We start from the raw sequence: 22,315 nt of genomic DNA, 5'->3' as shown, positions 1-22,315 counted from the left end.
CACATTGCCACTAACTTTCCACCACCCATGATGTTCCTCTGCCTGAAGTAGTTTTAGTAGTAAGCATGGAACCAGGATTTGGCCCTTAGCACCAATGAAGATATTGTAAACACAGCTAGTGATAAAGAGCAGGTAAAGGAATACTTAGAATGACTTGATCCATACCAGATCATATGCACTCACAAAATTAACAAACTTCTAGAGCCACCGACAATTCTTTTTAAATGAAGAGTGATTGAAAACTTGGAAAGAACCAGAAGACTGAAGAAAAGCAAGTGAAGAACTAAACCTATCTTCAGAAAATAAATGAGAGTGATCCTGGCAATTGTGACTCCACAAGTCTAACTTCCATTGCTAACATCCCAGGGCATATATTAAGAGGAAAGAACACTTAGGATTGTCAGTTTAGAAGAAAACATACAAGAGAGATTTTGTATAATAAAATCAGTCTGTGAAAATTAATTCAAATAGATTTGGATATTAATACAGTCATGTAAACTTAGAATGGGCAGAAGCAGTATAAAATAAACTAAGGTACTAATAAACAGCCATATATCAAGCTGGGAGCAGGTGTCTAATAGGGTATCACAAAGTGTTAGATCTTGTCTTCTTTAATATCCTCAATAATGTTTTGGCAGAGCAAGAAACCGCCACATTAACAAGAATCAAAGATGAGTGGGAGGTGTTGGGAAAACCACTAACAACAGAAAAATGCAAACAGATTTAGAGGTTGCAGATACGTGCAGGCTATAAATAAATGAAACTGAACTTGGAAAAACTCCAGCTAATACATCTGGGGAAAAACACTTCACAACATAGAAACATGGGAAGAAGTAATGCTGAAAGAGACCTAGGAGTGATAGTAGACAGCAAATTAGAGATGAGGTTGTCATAGGATGTTGCAGTTAAGAAAAAAAAAGCATCGATAGTGACATGGTTGCCTACGTAGAGAAATTATAGCCCTGTTCTGTCAGGCTTTGGTGTTCCTGCACTTGGGATAATGCATTCATATTGGGGCACTTTGTTTCCAGAAGAACATAGAAATTTGAAGCTGTTTACAGACATTCACCAATCAGTGATAAGGAGGGTGGAGAGACTGATTTATGAAAACAGATTAAAAAAGAGCCGAATAGATACTGCTTGGCTAAACAATGACTTGGAGTAGGCAGAGAGGGGAGCACATACATATAACATTCTACAAACATTTGAAGCCTATTCACACCAAGATATGAGATAAATTATTTAGGACAGTATGAGAAAGTATAACTAGGAATAAGATGATGAAATTAAGAAAGGCTGAATAGCTGTGACATCTAAGCTAAGTGGTGGAAAGCCCTGTCTTGTGGGGAACGAAAACTTGACTGGACAAACCTTTAGTAAATGTACTACAGGGAGCTATCCTGCATTGTCAGGAAACAGACTGGGTAATCCTAATGGTTCTTTATTTTCTCTAATTTCTATGACTGTGTTAGAATTTTATTATGAAAGTGAAGGGCAAACAATGGAAAGACAAATACCTTCAAACATAATAGGACCAAATTCGGAGGTTGTGTTTAAGTTGAGGTGTAAATTGGTAAGTGGCTGTAAGACTAAGGAAATAAATATGCCTGAGGGAGTCTTCATTGGTGTAACATACACATACACAGGACTGGAAAAAAGTGCAAATTAAACCAATTGAGACTTCCCTCTTCATCTGCCTTAGGGCAAAATTCAGAGTTGATGTATAAAGTCGTGTAAATTGCCCCTACTCCTTACATTCAGTTAGTTTCCCTTAGACCTACTTTATATCTGTTCCAGCAGTGTGTAAAAAGAGGCTAAGAAGCTGCAATTTAACACCAAGCAGCTGGAAGAAAGTGGAAGTTGAAGTACAATTGAGGCAATGTAATTACACCTCTTCTTCAAGCTTCTCAACTACATGAGATCAGGCCCAATTCTGATCTGGACTGTTGACTTCCATGGGAGAGCACTAGGCCCAATAACTAGTGAACACTAGCAAGTGGGACAGCAAAAAGTCTATTCACCATTTATATCCAATGTAATCCCTCAAAATGCAGTTTAAGTAGTGCTGGCCCTCTTTACAGGGGTGAATTTAATCCCCAGTGCTCCTGTGAGGTGAGTATGTATTACTTGCTCCATTTTACAGGCTGAGTTTAACATCTGGTGCCAAATCTCTACTATTTAAGGCAGTCAGCTTAAAAAAAACAACAGATTTGTAACTATTTAGAATGCAATAACTGTGTTAATGGTTCATTAATGATGATAATAAATAATCTGCGTCTCTGAGGCAGATTTACCTTCTTAAATGATTAACCCAGATAACTTCAAATGTAGAAATATTTTTCTTGTTTGGTAAAAAATAGTAAAAAATATATGCTAAAAACGAAGTGTATTGAGATACAGAACTAAAAATAATTGCAATTCATTTTGATTTTAATTTTCTCAATCTACTTACTACACGAAGTGCCATTAATCTTACTTGCTTTGCTAAATGAGAGAACACTTTATAACTGAAGACATTCAGACACAGAAAATACGTATAGTACTGAAAGGCCTTTAGGACCTGATCCAAAGCTCAGTGAAGGCGATGAAAGTCTTTCCATTGACTTCAACAGGTTATAGATCAGGCCTTTAATGCTCATGTGCTAATAATAATATGAGAAGGGCTTTTCACATGCTATTTCCTCTAGAGATCAGATTCAGATATCTGAAATCTGAACTTCCTTTGGATTTTGTGAACAGTAAATAATGGGAGGGAAATAGGTACTGATACATGATCCAGCTACATTTTAGTACTAGGCAGGAAGTGTAAGAATTTTGAGTGTCAATTCATTGTAATTCACGGAAGCCAATGCTTTTCAAACATACAGCACCTTTGAAAGTGTTAAGTGTCTTGCTTGAAATGTCATACTGGGTATACTGAAAAGGAAGGTGGGGGATGCAGGCAGTCAGAGCAAGCTGAAGTAAACCTTGGGGGGGGGGATAGGGGGAACTGGATAGAACTACAGCAATTTAAAGCTACAGCATTCAGTCTGTATGTTTGAAATAGCCTATTAAGTGCAATGTGTCCAAATATAATTATTAATACCTACTATTGTGAAGCTTGATCCTATAGGTTTCTGAGTATTCCTGTGAGGTGCCCTCAACTCCCGGTGACTTTAGAGGGAGTTGAGGATAATTACTACCACCCAGGAACATGTGCTTAAAAATATAAGACAAGATATTTTATGTGTTCTTTTCCCCTCTCTATCTTTCTCTATATAACTGCAAACAACATATATACACACACACACACACAACACACACACTGTATATAGCTCAATTTAATGTGTAGTGTATATATATACGGAATGAAGGGAAGGGAAATGAAGGGCTATGTTACAGCAGCCATTACAGCATTAGCAACTATTTCTAAATCAGCAATTATGGGGTGGTCTATTAGGCACATCTGCTCATTGGCATGAAAGTCTTTCCATTAGTCGACAAGTTGTTTAGCATTTACGTCTCCCAGACTGATGATTAAGCTGTTGCTTAAATAGGTTGAGGACCATATGACCGTGTGTTGAGCATCTCCTTGGGAGCAGACACCAAAGAGAAATGTTTTGCTATGGCTGATTTATTTGAAGGAATACTCCACAGTAACCAGGGGGCAGGATGCAATATGAGGGGCTGGAAATTGATTTATTGTTTCAGTGGTGTAGGCACTATTGTTAATAGCAAATACTTGTGAAAGGCCAGAGTTTTACCTACTACCAAAGGGCCAAATTCTCTGCTGTCTTCCACCCATACAACCTCAACAGGATCATGTGATGTGAAATTGGTATGGCTTTTAGGCCCCAGTTCAGCAAAGCATTTGAACATATGCTTAAGACCACCCCTATTCAGCAAAGCATTTCAGTGTATGCTTAACTTTAAGCAAGGGCCTAAATTCTATTGACATCAATAGGTCTTAAGCACATGCTTAAATGCTTTGCTTAATCAGGATGGATGGCTGAACTGGGACTTGAGCCTTCTGTGTTGACACAGAAAAGTCTAACTGATGGCCTTTTCCTTCAAAAATTAACTTTGCAGAAAAATAATATTTTATCTTAGTTTCTGAAAAATAGTATGTGACTCTGCCTGTGATTAAACTGTATGACTTTCTTACCTGCACTCAGCCCATTCATATGTCTCCAGCAAATAGCCACTTTTTCTTTTAAAACAAACAAACAAACAAAAAAACTAGCTTCTCACTGGGATGCCCAACCCTGCTAGGTGCCAAAATATTGGATTTTAAAGTTGTGACATTTTTATTTATAGAAAAGCTATTCTGAATCTGTCTAAAATATGTTAGTTAGGATTTTTCCTTTCCATCAAAGTCTTGCACAGTTAGACTCATGGTAGCTAAGGCTTTACTGGTGCAGGGACATGGAAAGTAGTCACACTATAAAAAAGTTAAACATTTTAAAAACAGGTTTCTGCAAAATATGTGACGTATACAAACTACATGATAAGTGAGCTAACGGTTTTACGGGCATTGGTTTGAGATGACCTGCATAACTTGTGAATGACTTTAAGACTCATGAGTAATGCACCCATCCCAAACTCATACCAATAAAACCATTATGCCACACTGCCCCATCATTTCTTGTACACATACAATACAAATGCACATCTCTCAGAGCCCCAAATTCTTTGTGAAGCATTATACCTAACTTATGTAGCAAGAACTCCAGATTTAGATAGTATAGTTTTTCTCCTGTCATTAGCTCTCTCTGTATCCCTTCTATTTATTTATTTTGATGGTAAATTCAGTTTATTTTACACTTTAGATTTTTGTACTGAATATTCATAAGTGCATAGCAGCAACTGTTGAGAAAAAGCTGGAGGTTTTGGCAGATGGATAATGGACAGGTGGGACTTTTGGCACCCAGGAAAGCGTGGGAAATGGCTTTGGTTTTTGTTACTCAAAGGCAGCTTTGGGTACCGGAAAGCTGATGCATTCTGCTCCTTCTCTCCTACATTTGGGCGGGGTGGAGGGGACTTAACATTTCAGAGGACGGCAGTGATTTAACTACTTCATTGCCAATGCCAGCAATCCTTGACAGCAAACATCAACCCTGCTACGCTCCACCCTGATAAATGCCACTTCATCCAACTACGATCTTCAACATTTAATTTCATAGCTTTTCATAGCTAAAATGATCAACAGTGAAATAGTTAATCTTGACTTTTTAAAATGTCCTAGTTCGACCTCAGCGTTACCCCACGCTGAACAGAATGGGGTAGTTCATGCGCTATTGTTTGCATTCACAGGCAGACGTTGCGGTGTGGGTTTCACATTGAGTTCCTTTTTTGTTGTTTGTAATCTTGGGGGTGTTAGCTGCGGGTGTTGCCACAAGGCAGCTTTGTGCTCTCCCTGCCACCATGCATTTTCACAAGGGCCTGTCACGATCCAGTTCGTATAGTGTACTTCTCTATGTACAGTACAGTCACTGCACTATATCAGGATTTCTTACATTAGTTGAAATTGCGAGTTTGGTTTTCTGAAGTTACTACTGTTCAGACTAAGTAAAAATTGCTTATGCATAATCTGAAAAATCTGTTGATGGGACAGAGGCATTTTAGACAATACAGCACTGATTCATCTTGCGCAGACATTTACACCTGTGCGTAGTAAGTGTACAATAAAGTGCTTCTACGGGTGTAAGTGGAGAGTTCCAGTTTGCTAGCATTTTACAGCCAGTTAGCACAGATGAAAATGACTCATAAATACAAGGCAATGGGGAATCAGGACTCAGGATTCTTGGAGGAATATGCTCACTTTGCTCTATGATGACAGTTTAGTACTAAAGGAGGGAAGTGCCAAGGAACCTGACAACTCTGCAGACCTCTTAGGCTCCACAGCTTGGGAAGCCTTCGCACAGGCCACGAAGGAAGAACCCTAATTTCCGTTCAGTTTAACCGTCTCCACAGCTCATTCCTTCAAAACTGGAGGAATTTTCTTGACTTTCAAAGCAGGCCAATCTTGTATCTTTGATAATAAATTGGCTGCAGAGTCAACATCCAGTCTTTTACAGCTGGCGTGGCTCAGAAAGCTGCAGCTATTTTCAACTGGACCAGGCCCAAAGAATACAAATGACCATCTAAATGGATGCTACATTTTATAAGTACCTAGCATAACAAATAGCCCTTTTCCTCCATATATAGCCACAAGGATCCATAAGTGAATCTCCAAAGATACTTAAAACTAAAAGTTTCAGAAATGTGTTGTTTCAGTTTTTGTTCTGTTTGATTTTTAGACTGACAAAACGTGTCACTTTTCTTAGAACTCAACTGTGATGTTAAGTCATCACTTTCCAAAGGTGCAGTACAGAGCAATGACCTCTCCAGCTGGAACTTCTAGGGAAAGTAGCTTCTATGCCAACCTCAAAAAAAAAGTACAGTTTGTGCTTCCTTTTGGTCCTGGCCAAGTCTACTGAGAGACACGGGATTATGTGGGAGGACACCCACAGGCCTACCTCTTCCCCAACACCTTTGCACAAGCTAGCTTTAACAGAAGCATTGGCTGAACCATCCTTGAATTTTGGGCCAAACCGCATCATAAGCTGATTGGCACAGGCAGACCACTCTGCCTGCCCAGAACCCCACTGAAGGTAATTGGTCTCCGCGCAGATGTAAGGGTCTGTCCATGGCTAGCAGTTGGAACCTTGAGCTCCACTGAAGCACTGGAATTTTTGAAAATAAGGTCTCCCATTGTGAATGAATTATAACCAGTAACTCCACTCCCAATTTATATAGCAAAAGTAAATTCATCATTTGAAGTTTTACCATAAACTTTTGTTTAAAAAGTAAATAATTACTCGAGTCAAAATTATGTATTAAATTACCCATTAGATATATTTTAGGTTTCCAGGAGCCTTTCTTTCTACAGAAGAAAGAAATTATGGAATTACTGTAGCAATGCTCTTCTGTAATTATTTTACAGACAAACATAAAAGTATCACTAGATTTTATTTTATTTTAAGGGTATTATTTTAAATAAAACAAACAATCCAGAGGAATGCAGGCCAACCCCATCCCTAGGCTTCAGAGCCCAGGCTCCAGCCCAAGTCGTAATGTCTATACAGCTATCTGTAGTGCCATAGCACAAGCCCCGCAAGCCCAAGTCTGCTGACCTGGGCGCAGAGACTCGCTGCCGTGGGCTGCTGCTCACCACACAGACTCAAATTTTATAGCATATGTGGACATTGCTGAATAAGTGGAAGTTTGGCATGAGCATTTGACTTTCAGACAAGATTCGACAATACGGTATATCAGACTGATATTGATTAACTATGTTAAGGTGGTCCGTACTCCAGCAAATCAACCACTGACTTTGTTTAGAAAGGTTGTTTGGTTTGAGTAAGGACTGCAGGATCCCACACTCAGTCTTGAGATGCTGAAAAGGATTTTAACCAAGTATAAATAGCCATTTGTTACTACAAAGTGAGGTGACCTTTGTTTGGAGGACACCTCTGTAATGGGGATTTTCTATTACTGGTTATTATTTGTATTGCAGTAGCACACAATAAAAAAGCACGAATCAGGACGACAGCCCCAACGTGCTAGATACTGTACATATACTGCCCCCATTTATATGATAATGCATTGTTCGCCTACCTTTCCTGTAGAATTAAACATTAAAAAGGCACCTCTTTTGACATTCCTATTTATCTACTCATGGAACTACTGGCACCACTTCATAAATTGACAGACTAAAGACTTTCATTAGGTAGAACTCAGACAAGAGAGCATAAAGCCCTTCTTTATTTTAACAAACTGTTTTCCTCATCACCTACCAAGAAACACTGATTCTGGGTATTTTGTAAGTGATTGATGGATTTTGGGCAGATATTGGGACTTAAGGTTAACTAGCAAAAAAAAAGCCCTCCTCAGTGGAATTTAATCGGACTAGGTGGGATTTTCCATTTACATTGGCAAATAGAAGCATTACGTATTTGAACTGTTTATTCCGGTAACCTTAGCTAGCTTGAAGAACTGCAACGTTGCTCCTTTGATTGGCTCTGTGCAAAAAAAGATCTTGTGAGGTGGAAAGATCTCCCACTCTTTCTATATTTGGCAGGATCGACCCTATAAAAATGTCCATTTTGCCACACCTCTTATACCCCACTGCAGCTGCTTCCTCTCCTCATCCCACAGTGAGACATTAAAAAGTTTGGATGGTGCCTTCTCCAAGTTTATCTGGATGGACAAAAAAGCCAAGAATGTGCTTGTCAAGGTTACAAATATCTAGGGACCTAAGAGATTTTTATACTAACTGGCTCTTCAGAATACATAGAGGCCTGCCAGCTGAAAATTATTAACTGCTGGCTGAGTAGGGATTGGGAGTGCACTCTATAGGCGATGGAGCAGCAATTATAGGCACCTATATTGGTGGAATTTTTACAGTGTGATAATAGAGCCACCATATGTGTTTTAAATGCTCTTGAAGTGCACTCTTAATATCTGGGACTTTGAGATGTCGCAGTAATTGTCTTTGATACTCCTCTCTTGAAACCCTCAATGATATTTTTTTTTTGTTAGGGTGCCATACAAATCATGCTCACTCCTGTTCCATGTTGACATTCTGAATAACATAGCCTAACATGCAAATAACAAAAATCAGGACTTGGCTCCTTTCACACATTTTTTTTTCTGAACATGTCCTTCCACCAGGAATTTATATTTGTGCTGACCTTAGAAGTTGTTTGGAAATTCAATTTGAGCCTTGCTTTGATGCTAGTAGGAAACTTGGCCACTCTTACATGGGCTTTTAAATACAGTAAAACATATGTTTTTCTATTGTTTGTTTTAAGTGCCAGAAAGGTAATTATGAAGTGTTGGGTGCTGATGTCCTGTTTAAGATGTAACGTATGGTAGAAATTATCATCATAGTCAAGAGGAAGATTGAGCTTTCCTAAGATAATGGGCCCCATGATTTATCTCACATCTGCCACATCTTGGGAACTAACTGAAAGAGATAACTTTAGGATGACTGACAATATCTTTCCGCTGTTTATTTTTGCCTCTCTGACGCTGCACAATAATTTGATGTTTGCTTTTTTACTGAATCTTAGTAAAAACAACATATGTAAAGTAATTAATTCCATCAGTGGTTAATTCTGTTCACAAACGTAATTTCTTGGTGGAGATGTTTAAAACATCTAATACCCTCTGCTTTTTTTTTCTTTGCTGCATTATCCAACATTAACATTTGATTGTCCATTTGCACAGAGAATGTCATTCCCCCAAGGTCTGAAGACCTTTCAGATATAGATGGGTCTACAGCTGGGGTCGGCAGAGGTGTTATAACCCACATCTTAACCTAGTCAGAGAGAGTGACTACCACATGTTGAACACCATTCTCCAGGGACAACAGCCTTTGGCAGAAGTTTTGGGAAATGATAGTATATGCCACAAATGCCAATGTGACCAGCACAGTCACATCATTCTCAGAAGTACTGCTCTATGCAGAGATTACTTCTGGAAACCAGGCCAAATGAGCTGGGCTACATGAGAATGTCTATCTTTTTATTTAGATTGTAGTCCTTTCTCTGAAGAGCTTATTTCCTAGTGTGTGTGTAAAGCACCCAGCACAACAGGCCCCTGATCTCAGTTGGGACTACTAGGTGCTACTGAGGTAATAACAACAAACAACAACAATATGCTAGTGTGTGGATGCTGGTATGGTGTTAACATTCATTCAGTTAACAATGGAATGGAATATATTTAAGAATATTCTGATTCTGCACTGAAGAAATGAATGTTGAGCTCACAGCAGTGTAATCCTGGAGTACGTTTGCTGAAGTCAGTGGAGCTGCACTGATGTAAAACTAGTATGAGGGGAGAATCACGTCTGTTGACTCCCTGAATTGCACTCTTGGAGGCTTTCATACAGTTTAGAGGTAGAAAATTTGATTCTGGTCTTATTCACACCAATTTTACACCAGGGTAATTCACCTGATTTCCATGAAGATGTCCCCAATTTACAACAGTGGCAGTGACAGCAAAATTTGCCCCAATATACGCAATTTTCAGAAAGCAAATGGATACTGGAATGTGCTGCTAGGTTTTCATTCCCTTGCCAATCATCTTTTTGTTGTGGACAACAGAGGACATCTTCAGTGCAGTATATGGCCCCCTCTTTCTTTCTGACTGAAAGGCATAAAGCTATAAGTCACGGTGCTGCTGTGTATGTATTTCATGCAGAACCTTTAAAAGCTTTCCCTTCCTGATTGAAACTATCCAGGCCTTTGTGCTGGAATGCTAGGGAAGCACCAGCATTCCCAGCAGCCCAGGTGCCACATGTGATTAACAAGAAGGGTTATGCTCAGATGTTATGTGGATGGGTTCATTATAATTACTGAGAGGTGATCACAAGTATCAATGCCTAGCACTGACATTACACATCTGCTACAAAGTATCCCCTCACATTCCTCTCCATGACTGTGTAGCAAAGGAAGTCTGAGGTTTTAATTTGACCTAGCAGTCTCAGAAGACTGCTTTTTCTCCCAATGAACTTCCAAAGACATATGTTCATATCTAGCTATCGCTGTACAGCATGTTGAAATAAAAACTTAATTTCCTTTGGAACACAGAATCATCTCATCATATGGTTTTGTCACACCACCCTATAATGCTGGGCTAATTCCACTGCTGTTGTAAGTAGGCACAACTTTGTTGAAGTCAGTTGGTTTATCCCACCAGTGGTGAACCAGGTAAAGGTCATCGTGGATTATTATTCAATATTTTATTTGTTGTCACTTACAAGAAAAATCCATGTAGCACTGTAACTCAGTGTACATGCTTAGACCATGTCTACACTAAAAAGTTAGGTAGACCCAACTATGTCACTCATGGGTTTGAAAAATCCAAGCCTGACCCGGAAGAGGAATAGGTGCACGCTCCAACCTCAGGACATCTACCTGCACCTATGTCCAGCACAGAACAAAAGGGAGGGGAGTTGGCACAATATTTTATTCTGTTTAGCCAGGATCTACACATACCATTTTAAACTGTATTAACCATTAAGAAAAACCATACACCTATTTTTGTAATTACTTATTTCCATTTTCCAGCTGATAATAGCAATTATGAACTCAGCTCAGGCTACTTCCTGGGGATTAGTTACTAGCTGAGATTTCTCCCATCTGATCATTAATCCTCAGGAAACACCCTGCATCTCCTTCATCCAGACCTCCAAACTATGGTGTGAATACAAAAAAAGAATGAAATACAAAGGGAAGTGTCATGGGGAAGTAATAAACATGTACTTGATATTGGATCAGTCTAACAAAAATAAATACACTGACATTTGTTTCATACTATTCTATGGAATCCAGCTATGATTTTTAATTTCAAGACATTCAAGTAGAATTCAGATTTAGAGTCCACTGATTCTTTCTGTGCAACCAACTCAGTATTCCTAGTCTCAATTAGTCCAGTCCCTGGCAGGATGAAAGGCAATTTCTTGTAAAATATATTCTTTTCAATTCCTAAGACATAAGTAATTAAGGAAAGTGGATAAATGCTGGATCTTTGGATGATCACATTACATAACACACACAAATTATGGATCTGTCAAAAGACAAGTAGGGAACACTTTGCTACAGTTCTTACTAAAGACTGTAACTGAAAATCAAGTCTTTTGAGTTCAATGGGTGTTTTGCTTGAGAAAGGATGGTAAGATTGAGCCGTTAGAGATCAATATTCCTATTTATTTTTTCCCACCATAATAAATTTCCCTTTGCATTTGATACTAAAGGGCACAAGTTATAAATCTAACAAACGTATTTAAATAACAGAAAGTAACTCCACTGGAATAACAAGGGTTTTTTAAGTGTATGCTATTATATTTAGCAAAATTAATGCTATCTGGCATTATTATCTTCATGTTATAAACAAATTACTACCTTCTAGCTGATGTGATGAAATAATAGGTATGCATAATAAAGACAGAGAGGTAAACTTAGAATGCCATTTTATGTACATGTCTTTGAAGCTCCCAACGAAAATCCCGTTTCATTTGCATGTGTGCATGCGCATGTATAAAATGGGTCTGGAGCAGTACTATTTATAGAAAATGTAAATTAAGTTTTGAATAACTGACCAGTCTTTATTAGCCTCTCATGTTGAGAGTTTCATGAAGCATGGTCTTATTTCTGAGCAGACCACCAGAATTAGTTAGCATGAATGTTACTGCATATTGTAAAACGTCTCTCTCATATTTATAACATCCCTGTACCCACTGTCTAATGCATTCCAGCTAGAGATCATACATTTTGCATATGATCGGGTGAGCCTGCTAATACCTTTAGGTTCTTATACTGCATGCTATCTGAGTACCTATTGATTTTAATTTCAGATATAATTTAAGTTGTTCCTCAGGGGAGGAAGATTACAACAAACTCAGGTATGTAATCAGGCCAGGATGAAAGGCTTCCAACTAACAATATTGTTGTATGAAAGATTCTGGATGTTTCTGAAAATGTGCACATTTAAACATTAATGTGTTGAGCCTGGACTCTGCAAACACTTAAGTGCATGCTTAACTAAAACACATGACTAATTCCACTGAAGTCAATGTGACTATGGACAAAAAAAGTTAAGTATGTGCTTAGGTGTTTGCAGAATGAGGGCTTGGAGAGCAGGAAACTGAGAAGAGTGATGAGAAATTCCATGCTCTCCTCCTAGTTCACAGAGCAGGGTAAGATGACAGGATGGTAAAGGTCTGTACTCTGTCCATTCTGGTGCTCCCACGGGTGCTGCCACATTTGGAATTCCACTACTGGTAATATGAGAATGGAAAATTTCCCCCAAAAATATTAGCAGAGATACAGCCAGAATGTGGTGACTAGTTGGGTAAACTTCCAGCTGAGTTGACAGAGTTGAGCTTTAAAGCAAAAAGGGAATAACTAAATGAAGCTTTGTGTTTCAAAAGCACCTTCTGTGTATCAAAGCACCTTTTCTGGGAGTTCAGATGCAATTCCCTACTGATTCTGTTTCCTTCTCAACCTTCTCATCCCTGCCTCAGAGACTGACAATAAGGGGGTTTTGGTCTCTTTTAAACAATTTTTTAAAGTTTTTTTTTTAAATGTCATTTTTTCTTTTTAACGAATAATTGTGTTACAAGTGTGTAGCTTGAAGAGAGCAGAGTTGTCATCAAAACATTGCAGGTGTGAAAAGTCACACACTGCTTACTATGCTTCAAATGGAAGCCTTAGTTATGGTTTGGCCATTCTGTGATGTCTTCCTTCCAACTCTAGTAGATTGTTCTGTGATTTTTCACGATTCAGAGAGCAAATAGATGGTGGACAGCTGTCACAATGCCTGTAAATATTTAGCCACAAACCATTGCACAGAATGGAAGATTGGATGTATTTTAAATAGAGATGCATTGGGCAACCTGAAAACCCATTTATTCCATTCTGGCAGATAGACATTTAACATCAATGAATCAAGTACTGTGTTTCAATGGGTTAACTGAATTTATAAATATCTGTTTCACAGCAACACTGTTATGCAGTATAAATGTGTGTCATTTTAGCATTATCTCTAATTTTTTTCCATTTTACACTTTAACATATCTATGGGTAAATCAAATGGGGAGAGCGACTGCTGCTGGTAGTTTTAAATATTAAACAAACACTTCAAAATCTATTACTTTCCATCAGTACCTGTCTTTCAGTGAGGTCCAGATTTACTGCTATCTCATATCTCCTCAGCCTGGTCAGGTAGTTATGATGGGCAAACTCTGCTTCTAGCTCTCTGATTTGCTCCTTGGTAAAGGCTGTCCTTTCCTTCCTAGGCTTACTGTTGACCTCTGATTTGTAATTTCCTTCCTGGGAATCTGAAACAAAGGAGAGATAAAAGTGAAAGTTATGACAAGGGTTTGATTTATTAGGAACTAAACCCCACAGATTAAGGCTGTGCTCATCCTCTACATGAGCACCTCAAAAACTTCCCTGCCCTGGAATAGCAGAAGCACACTGGCTTTGATACAAATGGACCCTCCACTGCCACAGAGCAGAGTAGCAGGCGTTTTCCCAAGAATCCTGAATGTAACTAAAGAACTAGCACTGAATAGGATGAATCTTATAGCTAGTGACCTACTGGATGGCATGTCAAGGGTTGGCTCTATTCTATTATTTCACTGACATGTCAAGCAAAGCTATCCCTATCAGAGGGCATACTTTCAATTTTATCCAATTACAGCTTTACAGAAATAAAATAAATAAGAGACGAACATGTGAAATCCAGTCAAAAGCATGATGATGAAATGGATGAGCACCGACTGCAGAATCATAAGGTGCTTCCCCCAAGCATGCCCAGAAGTAGACATACCATGAACCCCCAAACTTTTAGATACGCAATAGAAAGTAGTGCTGCCACCATAGCCCATACCCTAAACTATTCTTGCTGAAGATGCAGGGAAATTATCTCTGCCATGATCACAACAGTGAAAATCCTCTCACAACCCTCATAGTTTCAGTTACTCTCACAGAAAAATATGAGGGGTCTGATGCAAAGCTACTAAGTCAATGAGTCTTTCCATTATCATCAATGGGCTTTGAACCAGGCCCCATCTGAATAAGTGCTATGATCTGATTGTTGACGTTCCTCAAATTTTGTCCCATAAAATGTCTTTTGCTTTATTTTTTTCAAATCAGGGCATGTCACAATACCTGTAAGTTCAACATTAGTAGGCGTGCAGCATGAGAATCATTTGTCAACTCCTGGCCTCATGAACCATCTCAAAAATGTCACAGATACATTCACACTTCAGCTGCTGATTTAAATAGAAACCTGCATCAATTTCCAAATGGACAGACACATAAGGAGTCTCTCTATGATGTTCTAGGTCAGATGAGTCATTAGCATGCTTGAAATAGCCTACCAGACCACTGAGCCCAATAACAAAACTATTAACAATTATGCAGGTTTATAAGAGTAGAATGAGAGTGGGTTTGGGGTCAGTATTACCCTGTTGCTTGAAAAAAAAAAAACGATCAGTGGCTTTTGTGCAAAAATTAGTGAGAAATCTTAATGAATGATTCAATGCTACAGTCACAGGTTTATGCTGCCATAGGCTATAGGTTCAAATCCCAATGGAGTAATTTAAAGAACAAAACCAAACCCAATATCAGTGATATCATGGTGGTGGCCAGGATATAAGAATGTAAACTGAATAGGGGAAAATGTTTTTATTTGATGCAAAATATAAATTTCCAGTACCTCATTATTGATGAGACTGTGTCCTGTCCCTGTGCAGTTGAGAAGGTGAGAGTAGAATGGAGAGAGGTAAAAAACAGCCTTCTCCCACTGCTCCACTGAAAGCAAAAGCTAGACAAGAGCTGGACAAAAAACTTAAGTCCCCTGTTCTCAGGGGAGCACAGCTCCTTCCTAATAACCTAGGGTGCAAATTACCTCAAAAATGGCAGGAAGGAACCTGAGTCATGCTCCCCTCTTCCTTCTGTACTAGCCTGCAGAGTGTGTTGCATCAGCCAATTGGGGGCGCCACCAGGAAGCATAACTCTGCCCAAAATTTTCAGCATGCTGGCATGCACACTGCATTTCCTTCTTGGAATTGCTCCTCAACTGCTGCAGCTCTGCCACACCCCAATTCAGGTCCATGTGTAATTTACAAATCTCATTCCATATACTTGAATCCTTATATGAGCACTCTCCATGCATCCCTTTAGATGGAAGCCTAAACCATCTTTTTTAGGATTATAAGTGATAGTTACACTTAGAATCATAGAAATGTAGGACTGGAAGGAACCTCAAGAGGTCACTTAGTCCAGTCCCCTGCACTCATGGCAGGACTAAGTATTATCTAGACCATCCCTAACAGGTGTTTGCCTAACCTCCTCTTAAAGATCTCCAATAATGGAGATTCCACAACCTCCAGTTTTTCCAGTGCTTAACCACCTGACAGTTAGGAAGTTTTTCCTAATATCCAACCTAAACTGCCCTTGCTGCAATTTAAGCCCATTGTCTCTTGTCCTATCCTCAGAGGTTAAGGAAAACAATTTCTCCCTCTTCCTTGTAACAACCTTTTATGCACTTGAAAACTGTTATGTCCCTCTCAGTTTTCTCTTCTTCAAGTCCAGTTTTTTCAATCTTCCTTCATAGGTCATGTTTTCTAGACCTTTAATCATTTTTGTTGCTCTTCTCTGGACTTTCTTAAATTTTCTGAAATGTGGCACCCAGAACTGGACACAATACTCCAGTTGAGGCCTAATCAGCGTGGAGTAGAGCGGAAGGATTACTTCTTGTGTCTTGCTTACACCACTCCTGCTAATATATCCCAGGCTGATATTTTCTTTTTTTTGCAACAGTGTTATGCTGTTGACTAATATTTAGTTTGTGATTCACTATGACCTCCATATCCCTTTCTGCAGTACTCCTTCCTAGGCCGTCATTTCCCATTTTGCAAGTATACAATTGATTGTTCCTTCCTAAGTGGAGTACTTTGCATTTGTCCTTATTGAATTTTGTCCTATTTACTTCAGGCCATTTCTCCAGTTTGTCCAGATCACTTTGAATTTCAATCCTACCCTCCAAAGCACTTGCAGCCCCTCCCAGCTTGATTTGTCCAGAAACTTTGTAAGTGTATTCTCTATGCCATTATCTAAATCATTGATGAAGATACTGAACGGAACTGGACCCAGAACTAATCCCTGCGGGACCCCACTTGATATGCTCTTCCAGCTTGATTCTGAACCACTGATAACTACTCTCTGGGAACAGTTTTGCAACCAGTTATGCACCCACCTTATAGTAGCTCCATCAAGGTTGTATTTCCCTAGTTTGTTTATGAGAAGGTCATGAGAGGCAGTATCAAAACCCTTACTGAAGTCAAGATATGAAACATCTACCACTTCCCCTCTATCCAGAAGGCTTGTTACCCTGCCAAAGAAAGCTACTGCGTTGGTTTAACACGCTTTGTTCTTGGCAAATCCATGCTGAGACTGTTACTTATCACCTTATTCTCTTCTAGGTATTTGCAAATTGATTTCTTAATTATTTGCTCCATTATCTTTGCAGGTATGGAAGTTAAGCTGACTGGTCTGTAGTTCACCGGCTTGTCCTTATTTCCCTTTTTATAGATTGGCACTATATTTGCTTTTTTCCAGTCCTCTGGAATCTCTCCCGTCTTCCATGACTTTTAGAAGATAATTGCTAATACCTCAGATACTTTCTCAGTCAGCTCCTTGAGTATTCTAGGATGAATTTCATCAGGCCTTGGTGACTTGAAGACATCTTGCACAGGCATGAACTCTTTCCTTATATAGCTCTGAACATACATTGATCCTACATGAACCGCAGCAATGTTGTTCACAAGGTTGATAACCACAATGGTAGTTTGATTGTGGAGTATTTAAGCACTGCTTCATGCTTTAGTATTAAACACTGAGGATTGGTCTATACTAGAAAATTTACACTGATATAACGATATCAGTGGCAGGGTGTCATGTTTTTATGGATGCAGTTATAAGGCACCCTTATATCCATATAACTGTGGTTATACTAGGGCTTTTACCAGTATAGCTTATTTCAGTCCTGAACCAGAAGAAGTTATACAGGTATATGCACTTTTACACTGGTATGACTATGTCCACAGTAGGTGGGTTTTGGCACTTTAACTCTACCAGTATAGTTAAAATGGCAAAATTTCCAATATAGAGAAGCCCTAATTCAAGGTAGTTAATAGTGACTTCCTGCAGAAGGGGCAATGCTCAGGATGTAAAGGCCATAAACAAGGGGGTCTTTTCATCTTGATTCATGCAGTATGTCTCCCAATTATGGTAAAAGGAATATTCTGAGGAGAGAGAGAGAGGAGAGGAGACAACGCCAGGTATGCACACATATTAATCAGTAGAAGAATAATTTTGATTAAAATCCTTTGAATAACACTGAGTTCCTGTGAAAAAAAAATCCCTCCCCTTCTGCGTGGCATGAGCTCTAAGATTGGACACATTCATCATTCTGTCAAAGTCTCTAAGACTTTTTTGATCTGAGAAGTATGCTTCATAGTACCACCTACAGTTAAGCAGAAAGTAACTCTTGGTGCCATGTGTCATAAATATAAAGGGAAGGGTAAACCCCTTTAAAATCCCTCCTGGCCAGAGGAAAAATCCTCTCACCTGTAAAGGGTTAAGAAGCTAAAGGTAACCTCGCTGGCACCTGACCAAAATGACCAATGAGGAGACAAGATACTTTCAAAAGCTGGGAGGAGGGAGAGAAACAAAGGGTCTGTGTCTGTCTGTATGCTGCTTTTGCAGGTGATAGACCAGGAATGGAGTCTTAGAACTTTAGTAAGTAATCTAGCTAGGTATGTGTTAGATTATGATTTCTTTAAATGGCTGAGAAAAGAACTGTGCTGAATAGAATGACTATTCCTGTCTGTGTGTCTTTTTTGTAACTTAAGGTTTTGCCTAGAGGGATTCTCTATGTTTTGAATCTAATTACCCTGTAAGGTATCTACCATCCTGATTTTACAAAGGGGATTTCTTTACTTCTATTAAAAGTCTTCTTGTAAGAAAACTGAATGCTTTTTCATTGTTCTCAGATCCAAGGGTTTGGGTCTGTGGTCACCTATGCAAATTGGTGAGGATTTTTACCAAACCTTTCCCAGGAAGTGGGGTGCAAGGGTTGGGAGGATTTTGGGGGGAAAGACGTGTCCAAACTACGTTTCCCAGTAAACCCAGTTAGAGTTTGGTGGTGGCAGTGGAGATCCAGGGACAAGGGATAAAATTAATTTGTACCTTGGGGAAGTTTTAACCTAAGCTGGTGAAAGTAAGCTTAGGAGATTTTCATGCAGGTCCCCACATCTGTACCCTAGCGTTCAGAGTGGGGGAGGAACCTTGACACCATGGCAATTGGGAAAGACACTGATGGCAATTCTTTACTGCAAGCATATGGATCATCACAGAGAACAGTAAATGAACTAAGAATGCAGTACAACCTTAATGATAAAAAAAATACATCTCAGTGAGACAAGTCATCCTTTGGATAATGGTATTTGTAGGTCAAAGTCAAAACTTTAGGTTTTAAACTTGTGAAAGTCAGGAATTCAGAATCTAAATCCCAGGCCCCTAGGATACTAGTGCACAAAGAGGCAAATGTAACTGTCACACAAGCACATAAGAAGTATTTCTCCTAATCATACTTGCTAGCATGCAGCCTGAATGGTGAGTTTAGGACAGCCAGTAACATTAGCCCATGCGGATCCTGTGTGAAACTAAAGTTGCTGGGGCAATTTGTTATTTAGACGTTCCTACCATTACTGGATACTAGTAAATGTCACACTGTACGTTTTTGAGAGCAGTAGTTCTGTCAGCAGTATGTTTTCATTGGCAGATTGGCACACTGGTAAAGTCTGCATTTTTGTGAGGGTTTTTGTTTTGTTTTGTTTTTGGCCTCTCACAGAGAGCTGATGTCATTGAGGGTTCAGTGTCTGGTAAAGCATGCTTTAACTGGCCTTCACACTGGAAGCATCCAACATGGCTTGCAAATCAATGACTGTGTTTCAAGGACTGTTATTCACCCCTTTCTTTGCCTGGGCACAGCACTCTAGAGTCTGGACTGTCATGTTTGGTGACTCTTCATGCACACACTGATTGCTAGAGCACAGTCTAAGCCTGTTTACATTTCATATAATGACAGTTATAGTTATCTACCAGTAGGGCAGCTTAAATTAATTTGCTTGGCTGCAGTACCAGCAGCAAAACCATTGCATCTTAAGGGAGAATTCAAATCGCTTTTGCCACAGCTACTACAGCTACTGAGGGCTTTGGCTGCTTAGGGTTTCCTATGGTGCTTATCACAATAATCTTTAGGTGCTAGAGTCATACATTCTAGAGCTGAGAGATTAAATTAATTTTTCTTTGTACTCATTGCTAGTAGCCATAAGAATGTTCAGTGAATACGAGGAAGGACCCTATCATGAACTTCTAGTTGCTAGTCTCTTCATTGTGCCAACATTTACCCTCTTCATGTCACTGGAAATGCTGAGAAAACTCAGACTAAGTAATAATTTGTTATCAACAATCTGACTGAATTAGTTCATCTTTGTATATTTCCTGATGAATCTCTGATTTCATAAACACAGGCATGAGAAAAATGTTAAATTGTGTTTAATTTATTTTAAACATTTATATCTTCTATAGCACCATGTGATGTTCAAAGAACCTTGAGAAAAAACACATGATAAATACAAATACAACTAAATGCTAAAATTGGAAAAGTACACAGAAACGTTAGACACCAAGCACACTCCTCTTAGTAACTACGTTTACACAACAGAATGATTAAACTTCTAGGGACTCTGTTGAAACAAAAGTTTGGACATCACTCAAGTTTCAAATCCAACATCAACTAACTGTATTGCTTGATTCTGAAATTTAGTTAGTTAAATGCCCACAAGGTGTATATCAGTGTGTTTATTTACAAGTAGTTTAAGATAATTACACAGCATAGTAATTATGCTGGCAAAGAGTGAGTCAATGGGGTTCTGCGTAGCATTTTAAGGCATCTAAAAAAATAAATACTCAAAAATCAGGCATCAAAAATCTAGAAAATGTGGTGGATTTAGAAAGTGTCATGTCAATTATAAACTCCTACAGACCTTTGATTTTCTCTCTGCTTCAGTGCTTTTTATTGTGGTTTGTGCACAAATCTCTCTTTTTCTCCCTATTCATTTCAGGCTACTCAGAATTATGTTTTTTGGACTTGTTACTAATATAAACTTTGGTTGTTTTAATTTCCATAGCAGTAAATCTAGGGGTGTTTTTTCCTGGAATGCTTCTTTTTTAACAGTCTCTAAAAAGGCAAGATTGGGAGATCCCATCTTTTTTGTTACCTTAAGGACTATGTTCATATCACCTGACTGGTTTCTCTTTGGTGGAAAATGGGTGGGAAACTTGGAAGAGGTTTTTGGCAGATTTCATGTAGCTTACATCTGTTTTGCAGCTGTTGCAATTGAGGCAAAAAAAAAAAAAAAAAAAAAAAAACAACACACAACCACCCACCCTCAGTTTTTTTTTACTGGCTAGAGCCTATGCCAAATGGTAGGTGTAAAGGCAGAGAACAAAGTCTAGTGGGAACCTAAATTACACTCCCTTCCCCCCCAAAAACACAAAATATTTACATCTGGTCCATAACACGTTACGTAAAACACAGTAATCTACATTGTGTGTCATCCCCACCCTCAAACTCAGGCATACTTTCAGAAAATGTAGGCCAGTATTCAGATACTGGTTGGTGGACAATCTTTCTTTTGTAAACCTTTGCTCTTTGGGACTATGCTAATACAAATAGTCTGACACGATTGTGAAACATACAAATCACCCTCCCAGGATTGTTCTGTCTGCTTTTTAGAACTCTAGGTCTATAATTTCACCCAGTACAGTAAGATGTGCTGGTTCACTGGTGGCAGAATGTACTATCTGGAAAAATATCATTAAGGCAAGACTGATTGTACAGCGGGTTACCTGAGGGTAGGAATGTTACCTTGGTTAAATTATTAGTACATTGTTTAACAAAGTCTGGAAAAAAGGTTATGAAAGACCATCTCCATCTGTGCTACTCTGACACAAAAGTTAGCTTTCTATTTTACTCTAAAGAAACATTGTTGTCAACCTCATTCTTACGATACTACGAAAATTCCTGTATCTCTTCCCAGCACCGTTACATCAGTGAAATAAATAGTCATGCCACATATATTTTAGACCCTGGTAAAAATGGAGTAATGCAGTGGTAAATCTGCCCCACAGTATGTAGAAAGCATATGAATTCCCTGCTGGCAATTTCTTCTCCATGAATAGCACCCACCTTGATATCTTTGCTTTTGAGGCTTAACTGAAAGAAGGCCAGTAACACAAGAACAAATATTTACTTTGTGCCACATTATTTATTTACTGCACTCCACCAGCATGCTCAACCCAGCAGTAATGTAAAAAGATCCTGCTCTAAAGAGGACAAAGTCAAAATCGTATGTAAAAACATGAAAAGTGTCCACCCTTTGCTTGGCTTCTTCCAGCAAGTGGCCAAACCCTGGCTTTATGGATGGAAGTGGACTTTCAGTTAGTATTTGCAATACAAAAAAATTCTGCATGCAAGAATAATCAAAATACATAAAACTGCTGGTTTTTCATTAGAGGTTTCATAGATAGTTGCCTGGTTAGCTAGGGTCAGATTGTGATATCGATACTCCCACTGAGTAGTGTGTTATTTCATGAGTAGTCCCATTGCCTCTGTGGGACAACCCAAGGAGAAATGTACTTACTATTCA

At 38.9% G+C, this 22,315-nt stretch overlaps 1 protein-coding gene across 1 annotated transcript in view; it reads right to left on the bottom strand.

Moving 5' to 3' along the window:
• MEOX2 (mesenchyme homeobox 2) overlaps positions 1-22,315 on the bottom strand; it is a 70,869-nt gene that overhangs the window by 3,840 nt on the left and 44,714 nt on the right. Inside the window, exon 3 of the mRNA XM_074943353.1 lies at positions 13,695-13,867. Coding sequence (XP_074799454.1) covers positions 13,695-13,867 — 173 coding nt within the window. The remainder of the gene's footprint in view (positions 1-13,694; positions 13,868-22,315) is intronic.

Source organism: Natator depressus, chromosome 2 (assembly GCF_965152275.1).
Source record: "Natator depressus isolate rNatDep1 chromosome 2, rNatDep2.hap1, whole genome shotgun sequence".
Classification (NCBI taxonomy): domain Eukaryota; kingdom Metazoa; phylum Chordata; order Testudines; family Cheloniidae; genus Natator; species Natator depressus.
The sequence above is the reverse complement of the archived record's forward strand: the minus strand, read 5'-3'. Positions and strand labels throughout refer to the sequence as shown.